At 53.3% G+C, this 16,822-nt stretch overlaps 1 protein-coding gene across 2 annotated transcripts in view; it reads right to left on the bottom strand.

Moving 5' to 3' along the window:
- The window catches only part of ITGAX (integrin subunit alpha X), a 30,213-nt gene extending 17,405 nt beyond the window's left edge, over nt 1-12,808 (bottom strand). The window contains exons 1-14 of one of the 2 annotated variants that reach the window (XM_055099186.2): nt 12,654-12,808; nt 11,947-12,052; nt 11,217-11,320; nt 10,844-10,914; nt 10,581-10,692; nt 8,106-8,236; nt 7,871-8,016; nt 7,473-7,626; nt 6,723-6,873; nt 6,027-6,100; nt 5,732-5,861; nt 5,090-5,232; nt 4,768-4,908; nt 4,469-4,678 (exon numbers count right to left, since the gene is read on the bottom strand). In XM_055099186.2, coding sequence (XP_054955161.2) covers nt 4,469-4,678; nt 4,768-4,908; nt 5,090-5,232; nt 5,732-5,861; nt 6,027-6,100; nt 6,723-6,873; nt 7,473-7,626; nt 7,871-8,016; nt 8,106-8,236; nt 10,581-10,692; nt 10,844-10,914; nt 11,217-11,320; nt 11,947-12,052; nt 12,654-12,690 — 1,710 coding nt within the window. In that variant the 5' untranslated portion in view covers nt 12,691-12,808. The remainder of the gene's footprint in view (nt 1-4,468; nt 4,679-4,767; nt 4,909-5,089; nt 5,233-5,731; nt 5,862-6,026; nt 6,101-6,722; nt 6,874-7,472; nt 7,627-7,870; nt 8,017-8,105; nt 8,237-10,580; nt 10,693-10,843; nt 10,915-11,216; nt 11,321-11,946; nt 12,053-12,653) is intronic. The other variant, XM_008959647.4, reaches the window with a different exon arrangement.
- Nucleotides 12,809-16,822: the final 4,014 nt, after the last annotated feature.

Below are 16,822 nucleotides of genomic sequence, written 5' to 3'. Positions count from 1 at the left end.
ATCACTATCTATGGCAGCTATAGCCTTATGAAATGTATTTCTGAAATAATGAGACTTGAAAGTCGAAATTACTCCTTGGTCCATGGACTGCAGAATGGGTGTTGTGTTTGCAGGCATGGAAACAACATTAATCTCCTTGAACATCTCCATCAGAGCTCTTGGGTGATCAGGTGCACTGTCAATAAGCAGCAAACTTTGGAAAGAAATCTATTTTTCTGAGCAGCAGGTCTCCAGAATGGGCTTAAAACACTCAGTCAAGCATGCTGTAAACAGATGTGCTGTCTCCCCAGCTCTGTTCCATTTCTAGAGCACAAGAAGGGTAGATTTAGCATCATTCTTCAGGGCCCTGGAATTTTCCAAATGGTAAATGACCACTGGCTACAACTTGAAGTCCTACCAGCTGCATTAGCCTCTAACAAGCGAGTCAACTTGTCCTTTGAAGCTTTGAAGCCAGGCATTGACTTCTCTGAAAGTCCTAGATGCCATCTTCTTCCATCGAAGGCCATCTCATCTACACTGAAAACCTGTTGTTGAGTGTAGCCACCTTCATCAGAGATCTTCTGGAGAACTTGCTGCACCTTCTCCATCTGTACTTGCTGCTTCACCTTGTACTTTTATGTTGTGGAGATTGCTTCTTTCCTTAAACCTCATGAACCCTGCTGACTTCCACCTCTGCTGACTTCCAATTTTTCTTCTGAAGCTTCCTCACGTCTCTCAGCCTTCACAGAACTGAAGAGCATTCGGACCTTGCTCTGGATTTGGCTTTGGCTTAAGGGGATGTTGTGGCTGGTTTGATCTTCTATCCAGATCACTCAGACTTCCTTCATATCAGCAATTAGGCTGTTTCACTTTCTTATCATTCATATGTTCACTGGAGTAACACTCTTAATTTCCTTCAATAACTTTTTCTTTGCATTCAGAATCTGGCTGTTTGGTGCAAAAGGCCTTCAGCCCATTTTGGCTTTTGGCATGGCTTCTTCACCAAGCTTAATCATTTCTAGGTTTTGATCTAAAGTGAGAGATATGTGGCCAGACGTGGTGGCCCACGTCTGTAATCCCAGTGCTTTGGGAGGCCAAGGCAGGCAGATCACTTAGAGTCAGGAATTCCAGACTAGCCTGGCCAACATGGTGAAACCCCATCTCTACTAAAAACACAAAAATTAGCCAGGCATGGTGGCACCCACCTGTAATGCCAGCTACTCAGAAGGCTGAGGCAGGAGAATCACTTGAACCCCAGAGGGGGAAGTTTCAGTGAGCCAAGATCACACCAGTGTACTCCAGGCTGGGTGACAGAGTGAGATCCTGCCTCAATAAATAAATAAATAGTGAGAGACATGTGACTCTTCCTTTCACTTGAACACTTAAAGACCATTGTAGAGTTATTATTTGGCTTAATTTCAATATCATTGCATTGCAGGGAATAGGGAGGCCACAGGAGAGGGAGAGAGAGACAGGGGAGCTATCAGTGGTGGAGCAGTCAGAACACACACATTTATGAAGTTCGCCTTCATATACGGACGTGCTTCATGGTGCCCCAAAAAGAGGACAATAGCAACATCGAAGATCACTGATCACAGATCACCATCACAGACATGATAATTACAAAAAAGTTTGAAACGTTGTGAGAATTACCAAAGTAACACAGAGACACAAAGTGAGTGCATGCAGCTGGGAAAACAGCACTGATAGACTTGCTCAGTGCAGGGTCGCTGTATACCTTCAGCGTGTAAAAAATGCAGTATCTGCAAAGCGCATAAAACAAGGTGTGCCTGCATGTGATGGGTTGTGGGAATTGGTACGAACTGTTTGCAGTTTCATGACAACACGTGGGCCCTTGTTATTCTCAACAGTCTTTCACCCTCTTCTTTAGATTCCCCTTCAGGTGTTAAACTATGTGTTTTTTGTTTGTTTGTTTGTTTAGAGATGGAGTCTCACTCTATCACCCAGGCTGGAGTGCAGTGGCGCAATCTCAGCTCACTGCAACCTCCGATTCCTGGGTTCAAGCCATTTTCCTGCCTCAGCCTCCCAAGTAGCTGGGATTACAGGCATGCGCCATTACGCACAACTAATTTTTATATTTTGGGTAGAGACGGGGTTTCCCCATGTTGGCCAGCCTAGTCTGGAACTCCTGACCTCAAGTGATCTGCCTGCCTCAGCCTCCCAAAGTGCTGGGATTACAGGCGGGAGCCACCGCGCCTGGCCAGTTGTTAAACTATATTAATGATAATTAAAACAGATTATAACAACATGATACCTATTGTGTGCCAGGCACTTCATGCATACTAACTCATTTAATCCTCACAGCAGCAGCTCAATAAGGTTGGTTCTATTAGTATCACCATTTTACCAGTGAGAAAACTGAGCACAGAGAGGGTGAGTTACCTGTCAAAGATCATACAGCTGGTGTGTGACAGAACTGCAGGGACCTTCCTTGGCACTTTTTTCTTTTTGGTAACAGCTTTTTTGAGCTATAGACCACATAGCACACAACTCACCCCTTTAAAGTATATGACTTAGTGGCTTTTGGTATGTTTAGAGAGTTGTGAAACCACTACCACAATCAATTTTAGAACATTTCCACTACCCCAAAAAGAGACTCCACACCCATTAGCAGTCACCCTCATGCCCCTGACTTTCCCCCACACCCAGCCCTGCGAAACTGCTCATCTACTTTCTGTCTCTACAGATCTGTCTGTTCTGGACATTTGGCCTGAATACATGTGGCCTTCTGTGTTTGGCTTCCCTCACTTAGTATGTTTTATAGGTGGAATTGCCAGATCACATGGCAACTCTATGTTTAACTTTTTGTTTGTTTGTTTGTTTGTTTGAGACGGAGTTTTGCTCTTGTTGCCTAGGCTGGAGTGCAGTGCCGCGATCTCGGCTCACCACAACCCCCACCTCCCAGGTTCAATAGATTCTCCTGCCTCAGCCTCCCAAGTAGCTGGGATTACAGGCACCCACCACCATGCCCAGCTAATTTTTTTTTTTTTGTATTTTTAGTAGAGATGGGGTTTTACTGTGTTGGCCAGGCTAGTCTCAAACTCCTCATGTTATCCACCTGCCTCGGCCTCCCAAAGTGCTGGGGTTACAGGCATGAGCCACTGTGCCCAGCCTATGTTTAATGTTTTGAGGACCTGCCATGCTGATTTCCAAAGCAGCTGCGTGGATTTACATCATCCCCAGCATGGGGGAGGATGCCCGGTTCTCCACATCCTCACCAACACCTGTCATTATCCGCCTTTGTTTCTAGCCATTCTAGTAGGTGAGAAGTGGCATCTCATTATAGTTTTGATTTGCTGATGACTAATGACATTGAGAATCATTTTATGCACTCATTGGCCCTTTGTACCTCTTCTTTGGAGAAACGTCTACCCTATCCAAATCCTTTGCCCTTTTTTTTTTTTTTTTTTTTTTTTGACACGGGATTGTGCTCTTTCACCTGGGCTGAAGTGAAGTGACGCAATCATAGCTCACTGCAGCCTCAACCTCCTGGGCTCAGGTGACCTCCCACCTCAGCCTCCCGAGTAATTGGGACTACAGTTACTACAGCACCACAATGCCTGCCTAATTTTTAAAATTTTTTCTAGAGATGGGGTCTCCCTATGTTGCCCAGACTGGCCTGAAACTCCTGGCCTCAAGTGATCCTCCTGCCTCAGCCTCCCAAAGTGTCAGAATTACAGATGTGAGCCACCTGGAGCAGCCCCTTTGCCTATTTTTTAACAGAGCTTTCTTGACTTTTGCCAAGAAAAGCAGCCCTTTGTTCTCAGGGAACCCTGCTCCCTTGGGGTGGAGGGCGGCTGCAGGGATGGGCATTTGGTGGGACCTTGATGGCAGGAAGGGAATAAAATCATGTAGCATCCAGGGAGGAGAGGGGAGAGTGGAAGGGAAGGTTGAAATGACTGGACCTAAGTGGTGAGCAGCAGGGAGCCGGGAGACTGCACACCGGGTTAGAGGTCAGGAGGCCGGAGTGCCCTTCACCATCTTGGACCCACTCTGAACCTCCAACAAACCAAGGCCCTTGTCTTCCTAGTGTCCCAGATTCCATCTGTAAAATGGGTTTTCTGTGCCTGACCTGTGTACCTTGTAAAACTGGCAGGGGCCTGGGCATGGTGGCTCACGCCTATAATCCCAGCACTTTGGGAGGCCGAGACAGGCAGATCACCTGAGGTCAGGAGTTCAAGACCAGCCCAGCCAACATGGAGAAAGCCTGTCTCTACTAAAATACAAAAATTAACCGGACATGGTGGTGCATGCCTGTAATCCCAGCTACTCTGGAGGCTGAGGCAGAGAATCGCTTGAACCTGGGAGGCGGAGGTTGCAGTGAGCTGAGACCACGCCACTGCTACAAGGTGCTCAGAGCTGGGCAAGGGAGGTAGGAAAAGGTAAAAAGGGACAGTTTTCCAGTATGACAGAGTGGGAGAGGCAAGAAGCAGGCTGCTCTAGTGACAGAAACGGGACACGGCCTCACCTGGCTGTGGGAGGGCCTGATGCTGGGTCCCAAGACTCCGTGAAACAGGTAGACAGCACCCCGGTTCTCCTCCTCTCCTGGGGCCCCGATGACCACATCCGTCAGCTTGTCCCCATTCACATCCCCCAGCACTGTCAGAGCCGCCCCAAAGCGACCCCAGGGGTGGCCCTGCTCCCCGTAGAGAACAGCATCACACCACCACCTTCTCCACTGCAGAAAAAAAGCAGTGCCAGGCCCAACCCGGGCAACCCCTCCACCCACACCAGACCCCACCCACCCCAGGCCCATCAGTCACTCACCCCCCTGGGCAAGGGACACACAGACACCTGGCCCCCTCGGGTCTGCTCGTAGTAATGGGGGGCCCCAATGAGGACCAGGTCGGTGCTGCCATCGCTGTCCACGTCCACGGAGCAGAGGGAGGCCCCGAAGTAGGAGCCAATCTGAAGGGCAGAGCCTGGGTCAAGCTGCCTGTCCCTGCCAGAGGCAGCCCTGTGGGCCAGGTCCCACCTCTCCCCAGGTACCAGGACCTCCCCCAAGGCCCTCAAAGCCCCTCCATCCTCTCCTCTGCCCCAGCCACCTCCCCTACCCTCATCCTCCCCTCTGGCTCCTGTCACGCCCAACCTGAGTCCCCGTGACTTCGGCCTTCATCCTCCATTGCCTGGACACCTGGGTGAAGATGACAGCCTTCCCGGTGTGCTGGTAGCGGGGGGCCCCCAGGACCAGGCTCTGCACCCCTTTCCAGAGGGCCAGCTCGGTGGAGTAACCTGAGGGGCCCAGGTCTCAGCACAAAGGCCTCCATTCCCCCTCCCCAGAACCCTGGACCCCCACCCCGGGCAGCACAGCACCATCTCCCCTCCCCAGAACCCTGGACCCCACCCTGGGCAGTGCAGCCCCCATCCTCTCTCCCCAGAACCCTGGAACCCACCCCAGGCAGCGCAGCCCCCTTCTACCCTCCCCAGGCCCCCCACCCCAGGCAGCACAGCCCCCATCCCTCCTCCCCAGAACCCTGGAACCCACCCCAGGCAGCACAGCGCCCATCCCCTCTCCCCAGAATCCTGGACCCCCACCCCAGGCAGCACAGTCCCCATCCCCCCTCCCCAGAACCCTGGAACCCACCCCAGGCAGCACAGTGCCCATCCTCCCTCCCCAGAAGCCTGGACCCCACCCTGGGCAGCACAGCCCCCATACCCCTTCCCCAGAACCCTGGACCCCACCCTGGGCAGTGCATCTCCCACCTGTCCCCAACCCCTGGCTGTTTCTCACCCAGGTAAGAGTCCCTCATGTCCACATTCTCCTGAGACATGTTGATGAAGGTAGGGCTCATATTTGGGGGGTACAGGAAGGCACCTCCAGACCAGGTGAAGCTCCCCACAGCCCCCAGAACGGGGCCATCCTGGGAGAAAAGGATTCCAGGGCTGAGCAGAGGCCGGAGCAGGAAGACAGCATGTACCAGAGATATGCCTTCCGCCTGCGCCCCTTACCCACCTGACACCCACCCTGGCCTTCCCTGCTCCCCCTCCCCTCATGGCACATCATCGGCCTAAGGGGCCCCACTCACAGGTGTGAACACAGCGCTGAAGCCCTCCTGTGCCATCTCCAATTCGAAGGAGCTACTGCTTGTGGTCTCCGTACCTGGGGGAAGGCATGATGCTTGAGTGCCAGGGAGGGAGACGGGCTTTGCCAGGTCCAAGAACACTTCAGCTTTAGGAGAAGCTAAGACTGGAGGCTACAGGGAGAGCTGGTGCCTGTGACAGGGACCAGGCTCTGCCCTCCAGATCAGCTCCGACTTCGGGGCCCCCCTCTGCTACATGGATGTGGACAGCGATGGCAGCACCGATCTGGTCCTCATCAGGGCCCCCCACAGGTCTACAAGCAGACCCGAGGGGGCCAGGTGTCCGTGTGCCCCTTGCCCAGGGGAGTGAGTGGCTGGTGGGACGTGGGCTGGGTAGGGCCCGGTGTGGGTGGAAGGGTCTCCTGGGTTGGGCCTGGCATTGCTTTTTGTTCTGCAGTGGAGCCGGTGGTGGTGTGAGATCATTCTCTGTGGGGAGCAGGGCCATCCCTGGGGTCACTTTGGGGCAGCTCTGACAGTGCTGGGGGACGTCAGTGGGGACAAGCTGACAGACGTGGCTATCGGGGTCCCGGGAAAGCAGGAGAACCGAGACGCTGTCTACCTGTTTCACGGAGCCTCGGGTTCTAAGTGGAAAGGTGTTAACGGCTGAGGATTCCCCAAGCGAAGAGCTCCCTTCAGACTCACCCTCAATGGCAAAGATCTTCTCCTTCAGTTGGTTTTGAATATCTTTCAGAGCATCAAAGTCCTCCACTTTAAATATGTGTTCCTGGGAGGGCTTCGATGCAATGTCATTTAATTCTTTCCAAGAATTTCTGTTTTGAAAAGCTAATCCAACCTGTCCCCAGAAAAGATCAACTCAGTAAAAATAATAAATCAAATGTGCCTGTGTGCACTGGGTGCAACATCTTCCAATAACCCCACAAGATCAACATGATCACACCCGGTGGACACAGGAGAAACACGAAGCCCGGACAGCATCAGGGAGTTTAGGAGAAAGGATCATGGTCTCCAGTCTGGGGCAGAGTTTTCATCCTTAAGGCAGGAAGAGCCGAGAGAGCTGGTGTTTCTATCCTTGAAAGGGATGTTGTTGGCGGTGGTTCACGCCTGTAATCCCTGTGCTTTGGGAGACCAAGGTGGTAGAATTGCTTAAGGCCAGGAATTTGAGACCAGCCTGGGCAACATAGCAAGACCCCATCTCAACCAAAAAGAAAATAGCCAGGCTTGATGGCACACACCTGTGGTCCCAGCTACTGGGGAGGCTGGGGTGGGAGGATCACTGGAGCCCAGGAGTTCAAGGCTGCAGTGAGCTAGGATTGCACCACTTCCTGGGTGATAGAGCAAGACCCTGTCTCAAAGAGAAAAGAACATACACAGAAAGGGAAGTTGCCCTGAGAGGAAGCCGTGGGAGAAGTGGGAAGCCATCCCACGCCCTACCCCAATTGCATAGCGGATGATGCCTGCTGCATCAGCCATGGGGATGACATCCTTATAATCCAGGCTGTCGCCTTCTTTCTTCCCATCAGTGATGACAATGAGAATTTTGGCGGCATCCCTACGGGCCCCATATGAGGCATGGAACAATTGGTGCCTATCAGGAAAGGAGAGGTCTTAGAGGCCTGTGAACCAAACCACACTAGCCCCTGGTGCCCTTGTGAAAATTAGAAGATGCCTTTTCCTTTGGGAGGCCCCAGTCCCACCCAGAGGCCCCAGCTTGGCAAGGGTATCACGGGCTGGATTTTGGTCCCTGCCTGTCCCCTTCTCGTGGAGACAGATGAGGCCCAAGGGAAGACCTGGGTGCTTTGGGACTGTGCCTGGAAGAAATCAGGACTCACACGACATTTTGGATGGCGGTGGCCGTGTATGTAAACCCTTGCAGCTGGTGAACAGAAGCCAACAGGCTGAGGGGGTTTGAGCTGCGCCTGAATTCCTCGAAAGTGAAGTGTGTTTGGAATTTGTTGGAGAACTGCATCAGGGAAAACTGGGAGAAGCACACAGGGCTGGGGCTGAGGCCATTTCACCAGGATCCAAGCACCCACCCCCAGCAGCCTCCCTCCCCCAAAGGCACACCTGGGTGCTGGGTCTCTGGAACTGGCTTATCACAGCTCTCACGAAGTTCATCATCGTGGCAAAGTTGCGGGAGGAAATGCTGCCTGAGCCATCAATCAGGAACACAATGTCCTGCTCCTGTCTTGGGCACTCTGGGGAAGGAGGTGGCACCGGTCCTCCAAGTGACACTCCTGGAGTCCAGGACCGTGGCCTCCTGGCCACAAGAGCTCACTCTCCCAAAACCCTTCCTCCCCTAAGCCCCTAGTCTGGCGATGGGAGTCAGGTTCCACACCCTGGGTCCTCTCCTCATCAGGGGCAGAGCTTCCCTAACCCCTTGCCTGGAACAAGGCCCTTCATTCTCTTAAAGTTGCCTAAAGAGGCTGTGATGAGCCAGGCGTGGTGGCTCACGCCTGTAATCCCAGTACTTTGGGAGGCCGAGGGGGGCGGATCACGAGGTCAGGAGATCGAGACCATCCTGGCCCACATGGTGAAACCCCGTCTCTACTAAAAATACAAAAATTAGGTGGGTGTGGTGGCACGCGCCTGTGGTCCCAGCTACTCGGGAGGCAGAGGCAGAATTGCTTGAACCTGGGAGGTGGAGGTTGCAGTGAGCTGAGATCGCACCACAGCACTCCAACCTGGCAACAGAGTGAGGCTCCATCTCAAAAAAATAAAAAATGAAAAAGGCTGTGATGAAGCTGCTCAGCCCCATCAACAAAAAAGTGAAGGTCAGACTGGGTGCAGTGACTTACTCCTATAATCCAAGCACTTTGGGAGGCCTAGGCAGGAGAATTGCTTGAGCCCAGGATTTCAAGATCAGCCTGGACAACATAGTTAGACCTCACATCTACTAAAAATTGTTAAAAATCAGCTGGGCATGGTAGCTCTTCTCTGTGGTCCCAGCTACTCTGGAGGCTGAGGTGGGAGGATCACTTGAGCCCAGGAGTTGGAGGCTGCAGTGAGCTGTGATTGTACCACTGCACTCCAGCCTCAGTGACAGAGTAAGACTATCTCTAAAAAAGAAAGAAAAAAAAAAAAAACAGGAAGATTTCTCCAATTCAGACGGTAGGAAGCAGAGGGCCTCCCCCTCCACCACCCTGGATATCTGTGCCCCTCCCTGGACCCACCTCTCCTTCCTCCCTCAATGTCACCCCATCCAGCAATGACACAAACTGGCACCAGTCCCTAGCCAGTGTTTGTCCTCACTGCTCAGTGCTGAATGGTAGTTTTGTTAAATTTCTTTTTTTAATTGAGATGGAGTCTCACTCTGTCACCCAGGCTGGAGTGCAGTGGTGTGATCAAAGCTCCCTACAGCCTCCAACTCCTGGGCTCAAGCGATTCTCCTGCCTCAGCCTCCCCAGTAGTTAGGACTAGAGGTATGTAACAGCATGCCAAGCTACTTTGTATTTTATATTTATTTTTTGTAGAGATGAGGTCTCACTATGTTGCCCAGGCTGGTCTCAAACTCCAGGCCTCAAACAACCCTCTTGCCTTGATTGTTAACATTTTAAACAAATCATCCCAGGCAACAGCCACACACTGGGCCTGTTCCGTTCTCAGCTTAAATACAGGCCCCCACTCCCCTCCTGTGTGAAGTTAGCATCTGTCCTGAGAAGAGACGCTCTTCCAGCACCTGGAGAGGAAACCCCCTTCCATGTGACCTCTCAAGCATCCCCTCTGCCCCAGAGGCCTCCACCGGAGAGACAGGTGTCCTGGGCATTCTGATGGGTGCCCAGGCCCCTGTGGATGGAGTCTGGACCCACGGAGGTGCTGGAAGGCACACCCTATTTGCAGCCAGATGTCAGTCTCACCAAAGGCTTGAGAGCAAATGTGAAACCAGGGGGAGGCCTCAGCCTGCCAGGTTTGAAAAGCCCACTGTTCTGCTTCCTTATCTTTCTTCCCCATCAGCACCAGGGAAGTCAGGCCCTGCGTCTCAACCTGCATGTGCACACGCACACACACATACATGCACACACATGCATGTACATGTGTGCATGTGCACATGTATACACGTGCATACATATACACACATGTACACACACACACGTTGCTCACACTGCACTTTCACTGACCTTTCCTAAACTACGGCACAAACCAATTGGTCATATCCCAGGACCCATTGGATGAAAATAGCTCCTCTCCTCTAAAAATAACAACAGCTGGCCTTCATGGGGCTGTCGCCTGGTGCTAGCTGCTGTGCTAACCCCTGGCCATGAATCATCCTGTGTTGCTTTCAGTGCTGGGTGTGTTATTATCCCCATCCAACAGATGAAGAAACTGAGGCTTGGAGAGGTTAAGGTCACAGGAAAGGTCCGGCAGCGTGCGGGCGACCGGCAGGATGTGCGGGCAGCAGCGTCAGGAACCACTGCAACACGTGGTAACTCTTTTTCCAGATCCCTTCTTTCTGATCCACTCTGGCAAGACTGTCTCTAGCCCACCGCACCCCCAATTGGATGTGCGTGAGCTCCTCAAAGCCTTGGTGGTCCCGACACTCACCCTGCCTGGACACCGGGAGCCTCTGGGTGAGCTGGGTGGGGCCCAGGAGGAAGCAGAGTCCGGTGAGGTACATGTTCCTCCCGCACGCGTGGTGCACGGTGGGGCCGCAGGCCTGGGGACACAGCGGGCTGCTGGGGGGCTGCCCCTGCTTCCTCCCACCCTCACATTCCGGCACCTCCACCCTACAGGAGACTCCCAGCCCCCCGCGGCCCCGGCTCCTCCCTCCCTCCCTCAGAAGCCTCCTGTGACCCAGGGCCACTCACCAGCAGCTGGGAAGGGCTGGTGGTAGACGCCAGGGACAGGCCCAGGGACGTGTTCACGGCCTCCGGGGGCACTGCGGGGACAGATATGTGCATGGTCACTCTCGGGGGTACAGAGAAGGCTGTGGAAGAGCTAGGCAGGGGTCACCTCCACCTGGGAGACAAGGAGGTCTGACGGTGAAGGAAGCTGTCGGGTCTTGACAGAGCTGCGGGGGTGCGATGGGCGGGGAGGCCTTAAGGGGCCAGGAAGCATATCTGAGGGTGAGGGTCTCAGACACAGTGGAAGCTGGAAGTGACACTCCGGTGAGTCCGTGGGCCCCTGGAGCAGGGAAGCCTGGGAGCCCGGCCCTGGGTCCCGGGAGGGGCAGTGACTCACCCTGCAGGCTGATGGGCTCACAGGCACCAGTGCTGTAGCCACACTGGTAGAGGCCACCCGTTTGGTTGGCAGCTGTTATCTTTTGGGGGGCTCCAACCACCACCCTGCGAGGAGACAAAGAACACTTTAGGAAAGAGTGTGGACGCTGCAGCACAGCTGCCACTCCGGCAAGTTTGCGTTCCCTCCCTGAGCCTCAGCTTCCTCATCTGCAAGATGGATTTTGATAATTTAAAGTCCATGTGGAAGGGATTTCTGTCTGTTGGATTCTCTGGCATATGGAGACAAGAAATATTTGTTGAGTCTGGGTGTGGTGGCTCACACCTGGAATCCCAGCACTTTGGGAGGCTGAGGCGGGAGGATTGCTTGAGCCCAGGAGTTTGAGACCAACCCAGGCAACATAGTGAGACCCTGTCTCTATATATTTTTTAATGTATAGAAAAAAAGAAAGAAAAAACAAATAAGTGTTTGTTGCACGACTGATTCCTACTCACAGGCTGTCGTGTGGACTAAATCAGCATCCACCTGTGATGAGCCTGGCACTGCACTTACTGCTCTGTAAATGTTAGCTGTGAGACCGTGCCTGCCTTCAAGGCAAATCTTCATTAGCCAGGGCAGTCGCTACACCAGACAGAGAGGAGAGTTTGCAAATAACAGGGCAGGGCCGGGGGCATGGGGCCCTGAGCAGGGAGAGGATGGATGGAGCCAAAGGCCAGCACCACCTGGGCCTCACCAGGAGTTGGCATACTGGACCACGCTGTCTCCAAACCCAGCGCTGTCCACACGGAAGGCTGTCAGCTCCTCTGTGTCCAAGTTGAAACCTAGAGAAGTTGCTAAGGCTGGGAAAGAGGTGGGAAGAGAGCTTTGGAGAAGGGTCTTCCTCCTGCCTGGCTGCCCTCCACCCCCGGCCCCAGCGTCCCAATCTCCCCTCCGAGCCTGATGCCCGGGGTGCCTGGGTCTTCTGGACACCCAACTCATCCCCTTCTCTCCTTCCCAGGGTCCAGGGAGGCCTCTTGCCCACCATCCACTATCGAGTTGCAGTTCTCCATTTCTGCAGAGCAGTACCCAGGCTCTAAAAAGGATCCTTCCCCAACGTGCACCTCGGGCGCTATGAGAGTGAGTCCAGGAAAACTTGCGGACCAAAGCATCCTGTCCACAGAGCACAAGTTGGCGCATTCTGCCTATTTTAAAAATCTCTGCGGTATAGAGACAACTGGCCTCTCTTCCAGCATCTCTGGAACTCTCCCAAAATTGGTTCATCAATATCCTCTCCCTCCACAAACTCCAAATCTCAAACCCTATGTGCCTGCCTCCCCCTCAGGCTTGACTGAGTCTCTCTTCCTACCCAGATCCTAACCCCCCAGCCTGAGCCCCCAGTTCAGGGCCCTGGCTCCCTTGGGCCTGGGTCCCCAGCCCTACTTCATTGGGGTCCAGGCTCACCTGTGAACAGGAGGAGTGCTGCCCTGGTCCTGGTCATGACTAGAAGGTCAGACGTGGAGCTCTGAGCTCCTGGGCCGTTGCAGGAAGAGCTGGACCAAGGTACTGAGGAAGCAAGTGGGCAGAGAGGTGGCCAGGGGAAGGAAGAAGATTGTCAGCATGAGTCAGAGGGGGCGGGCAGAGTACGCAAGTGATCCGAGGACAGGCTCGGCCACCCACATGCCCCCACCCCCCGACTGGAGTCACTCTCATCAGATGACTTGGCTTGATGCCCTTTGCTTAGATGGATGCAAATCCCTGCCCTGCCCCTCTCAGGCTCACCCTTGACTGCCAGAAGGCACCCCTTGACCTTGAAATTTCAGCCAGACTGGAGGGGGTTTGGGCAGATGCCAACCCCTCAGGACCCTAAAGGAAACCCTGGTGGGAGCCCTCCAGTCTGACCTGGAAAGTCTGGGCCAAGGAGTGGGGCATCCGGGTCCCTAGGAGGAGCACAGAGCAAGTATTTGTTCATTCATTCATTCACTCATTTATTCATCATTTATTCAAGAAGCCTAATTTGAGCATGGAGATGCAAGCCCTCTGCTAGGTGGGGAAGAAAACATAAACCACAAAGCCCCAGCCCTGGGGTCAGTGGAGAGGCAGATGTATAAACAGCAAGTTCATTGCTGTGAGGGGGAAGCACAGAGACCACAGGGTGCCTCACCCGGGTTGTGAAGGTGTGGCTTTCTGAGAAGGCTTCCTGAAAGAGGTGGCGCTTGAGCTGAGCATTGAAAGCAACCAAAGTTGGGAGATGACAGAGCAGCCAGACATGGATGAGGCAGGGGACAGGAGGGTCTGTGTGTGAAATCAGCAATGGGAACCAGACAGTCAGGGTGGGAAGTTGTAAGAGACAAGGTCAGGGCCACTGGGAGGAAAAGAAGGGGAAGCAGGCCTCAGGCCGTGGAAGCCCCCCTAATGTACATCAATTTTTTTTTTTAAATTTCAGAAACAGGGTCTTGCTCTGCCACCCAGGCTGGAGTGCAGTGGGTGCATAGTTCACTGCTGCTTCAAACTCCTGGGCCCAAGGGATCCTCCTGCCTCAGCCTCCCGAGTAGCCAGGACTATAGGATTGCACCACTGCACCTGAATATATATATATATATATATATATATATATATATATATATATATATTTTTTTTTTTTTTTTTTAAATTTTAGTAGAGATAGAGTTTCCCCATGTTGGCCAGGCTGGTCTCAAACTCCTGATCTCAATCAATCCTCCTGCCTCAGCCTCCTAAATTGCTGGGATCACAGGTGTGAGCCACCACACCTGGTGAAGACACATTGATTTTGTCCTGAGAGTGGAGGACAGCATTGAAGGGAATTCATGGGGACTGAGATCTTCACATTTGCATTTTAGAAAGTGGGTTATATGGGGCATGGTTTCTTTGGGAAGCAGCTGGAGACTGATTTGTCAGGAGAGAGATGTTGGGGGTCTTTGGGGTGGGCTGGTGGCTGTGGGGATGGGCTGGAGGCTGATCGGTCACTGCAGGGAGGATGAAGGTGATGGAGGAGGAAGGATAGGGGTTAGGCCAACCTCAGTTTTGAGGAAACCAGAGTGCAGTGTTTAAGAGCTTGGACTATTTCAACCTCTTTGTGCCTCAGTTTCCTCATCTGCAAAATGGGAGTGATCATGAAAGTCCACACCCCCTGTTGTTGCTGGGAGAGTTGAGTAGTGTGGAGGGCTCGGGAGAGTGGGTAGAAACCTGGGCTGGCAGCTGTGATCATTGCTGTGCTGTGACGGCTGTCCTGGTGGGAAGAGGGCATCTGTGGAGCCTCCGAGAGAGAGGTCGGAGGTAGTTGGGTGTGTGGGTCTGGACCTCAGGAACAGCCTGGATTCTGGGCCCATCAGCAGAAGTGCTGGGCAAGGTCCTGGTGAGAGTGTGATGAGGGAGGAGCATGCAGGCCATGGAAACAGCAGCGGTGGCCGCAGAGCAGGAGATGCTGAAGACTGAGGAGGCCCCACAGAGAGGCAGGAGGAGGCTGGGAGAGAGACGGGCAGGCCGGACAGGGGACATGAACCATGGCACAGCCTGCCAGACATCCAGTGAGGCAGGAGATGAGGAGGTCCCCGGCTCTGGTCACAGAGGCCATCAGAGACCCCGGAGTGGGCCATGCTGGGGCGGCGGGAAGGCCAGGCTGGCATGGGCAGAGGAGGGGCCGGTGTGAGGAAGGCGGCAGTGCTGTCACCTGGAGTGACAGCCTCAGACACACTTCCAAGCCGCATGGGTAGGAGAGGGCCCTGGAGAAAGGGGGAGACAAAGAAAACTACAGAGAGAGAAGATGGAGGGTTGAACGCCAAGAAGGAAACAGCAACAGAAAATCCCCCCAAAAGAGGAAGTAGTGCAGGGTCTGGAGAGGATAGAAGAGGAACTGGCAATTGGGGATGCAGGGCTGGGCTTGTGGGCAGGGTGAGGGCCAGAGAGCCCTCGCCTTCGAGGAGGCCACAATCCCAGCCTTCTCGACACCCCCTTTCCGCGGGTTGAGGTCCACCTCTGGCGGAGGAGGCAGGAGAGGAGGACCCTGGACATATGAAAGACCCCGTCTCCTCTCAAGCTGCCCACCGACTTCCACGGTGCCCCGGGCTCAGCCAAGGTGAACTCGAATTGGAAGAAAGCCATGGTGAGACCACTCGCTTTTAGAACAGACAACTCAGGCTCAGCAAAGAGGAAGACAGGACGTGTCCTCAACTCAACCCACCCCTTTTACAAATGAGAGCCGTGTGACTGCAGGCTGGAACTCAGGGTGTCTAAAACTCATAGCCCCACTTCAGTGAATCATGACTATGATGTTTCCAGAGAAAGGATGGCAGCTGGGGAAATGATGAAAGTGAGGAAGGAGGGGGCTGCCCGTCACCCATCTCCTCAGCCCCGTGGGACCCTGAGTCAGCAGAGCCCAGCTCCCCATCTAGCCTCCTGGGGTGCTCAGAGCCCAGGCTGAGCCCATGGCAAGAGGTCAAGGGCAGAGGGAGGGTCTGGGGGAGTCTGGAGAGCAGCTAGCCTGTCTTGGGCTGATCCTCATCATCCCTGCTCCATCCCTGAACCCAGGAGCGCTGGTTGAAAAAGGTTCCAGCAGGGCAGCAGGTCAGGGGGGTGTGGTTCTGGCACAAACAGGGGAGGAGGTGGATATGGAGAAACCAGATCGGACGCTGCTGCCTTAATTCGGATCTGATTTGCCTAAGTGAAACTGAAAAATTTGGGGTCTGTCTCCTGTGTCCTTTGTTTTCTGTGGAAAGAAGAGAACAGAAACCTGGTGGGCAGAAACCCTCGGATTTCTGGGTCCGTTTCCGCCCCATCTTCACCCACGGGGCCCGAGTGGAGTTACCCTAAAGTTTCTGCCCTTCCTCTCCCTGCCTGCAGTCGCTCTCACTTCTCTCTTTGAAGGACAATCCTGTTGTACCCCCACATTTTCTTAAAATACAATTTATTTTCATTCTAAAGTGTAAAAATACACAAATACAGAGGTACTCGGGAAGACGCTCTGCTCCAAAAACCCACCCTGAAGGCGTGGCGTTCCGGTGTCGTGACAGTTTGGGAGCACTGTCTGGGAAGCTCAGGAGGTGGAAAGAAGAAGCAGGCATGGGATAGTGATATCGGGCGGCCGACACAGGAGCTGCCATGATGACATTTATAGCACCATGCACTTTATTTATTTTCTTAGTAAAAACAATTTTTTTCTTCTCTCTTTTTTATTTTTATTTATTTATTTTTTTAGTAGAGATGGGGTTTCTCAGGCTGGTCTTGAACTCCTGGCCTCAGGCGATCCACCTGCCTTGGCCTCCCAAAGTTATGGGATTACAGGCATGAGCCATCTCACTCAGCTTCTTTTTTAAAATTTTAGATTCAGCAGGTACATGTGCAGGTCTATTACACAGGTATATTGCGGGGTGCTGAGGTTTGCACTTCTGTTGATCCTGTCACCCAAATAGTGAGCAGAGTACCTGATAGGTGGTTTTGCAACCCTTGCTCCCTTCCCTCCCTCTCCCCTTCTGGAGACCCCAGTGTCTGTTGTTCCCATCTTTATGTACATGTGTACCCAATGTTCAGCTCCCACTTATAAATGAGAATGTGCAGTATTTAGTTTTCTGTTCCTGCATTAATTCACTTAGGACTATGACCTCCAGCTGCATCCA

This window comes from Pan paniscus, chromosome 18 (genome assembly GCF_029289425.2).
Source record: "Pan paniscus chromosome 18, NHGRI_mPanPan1-v2.0_pri, whole genome shotgun sequence".
Lineage (NCBI taxonomy): Eukaryota > Metazoa > Chordata > Mammalia > Primates > Hominidae > Pan > Pan paniscus.
The sequence above is the reverse complement of the archived record's forward strand: the minus strand, read 5'-3'. Positions and strand labels throughout refer to the sequence as shown.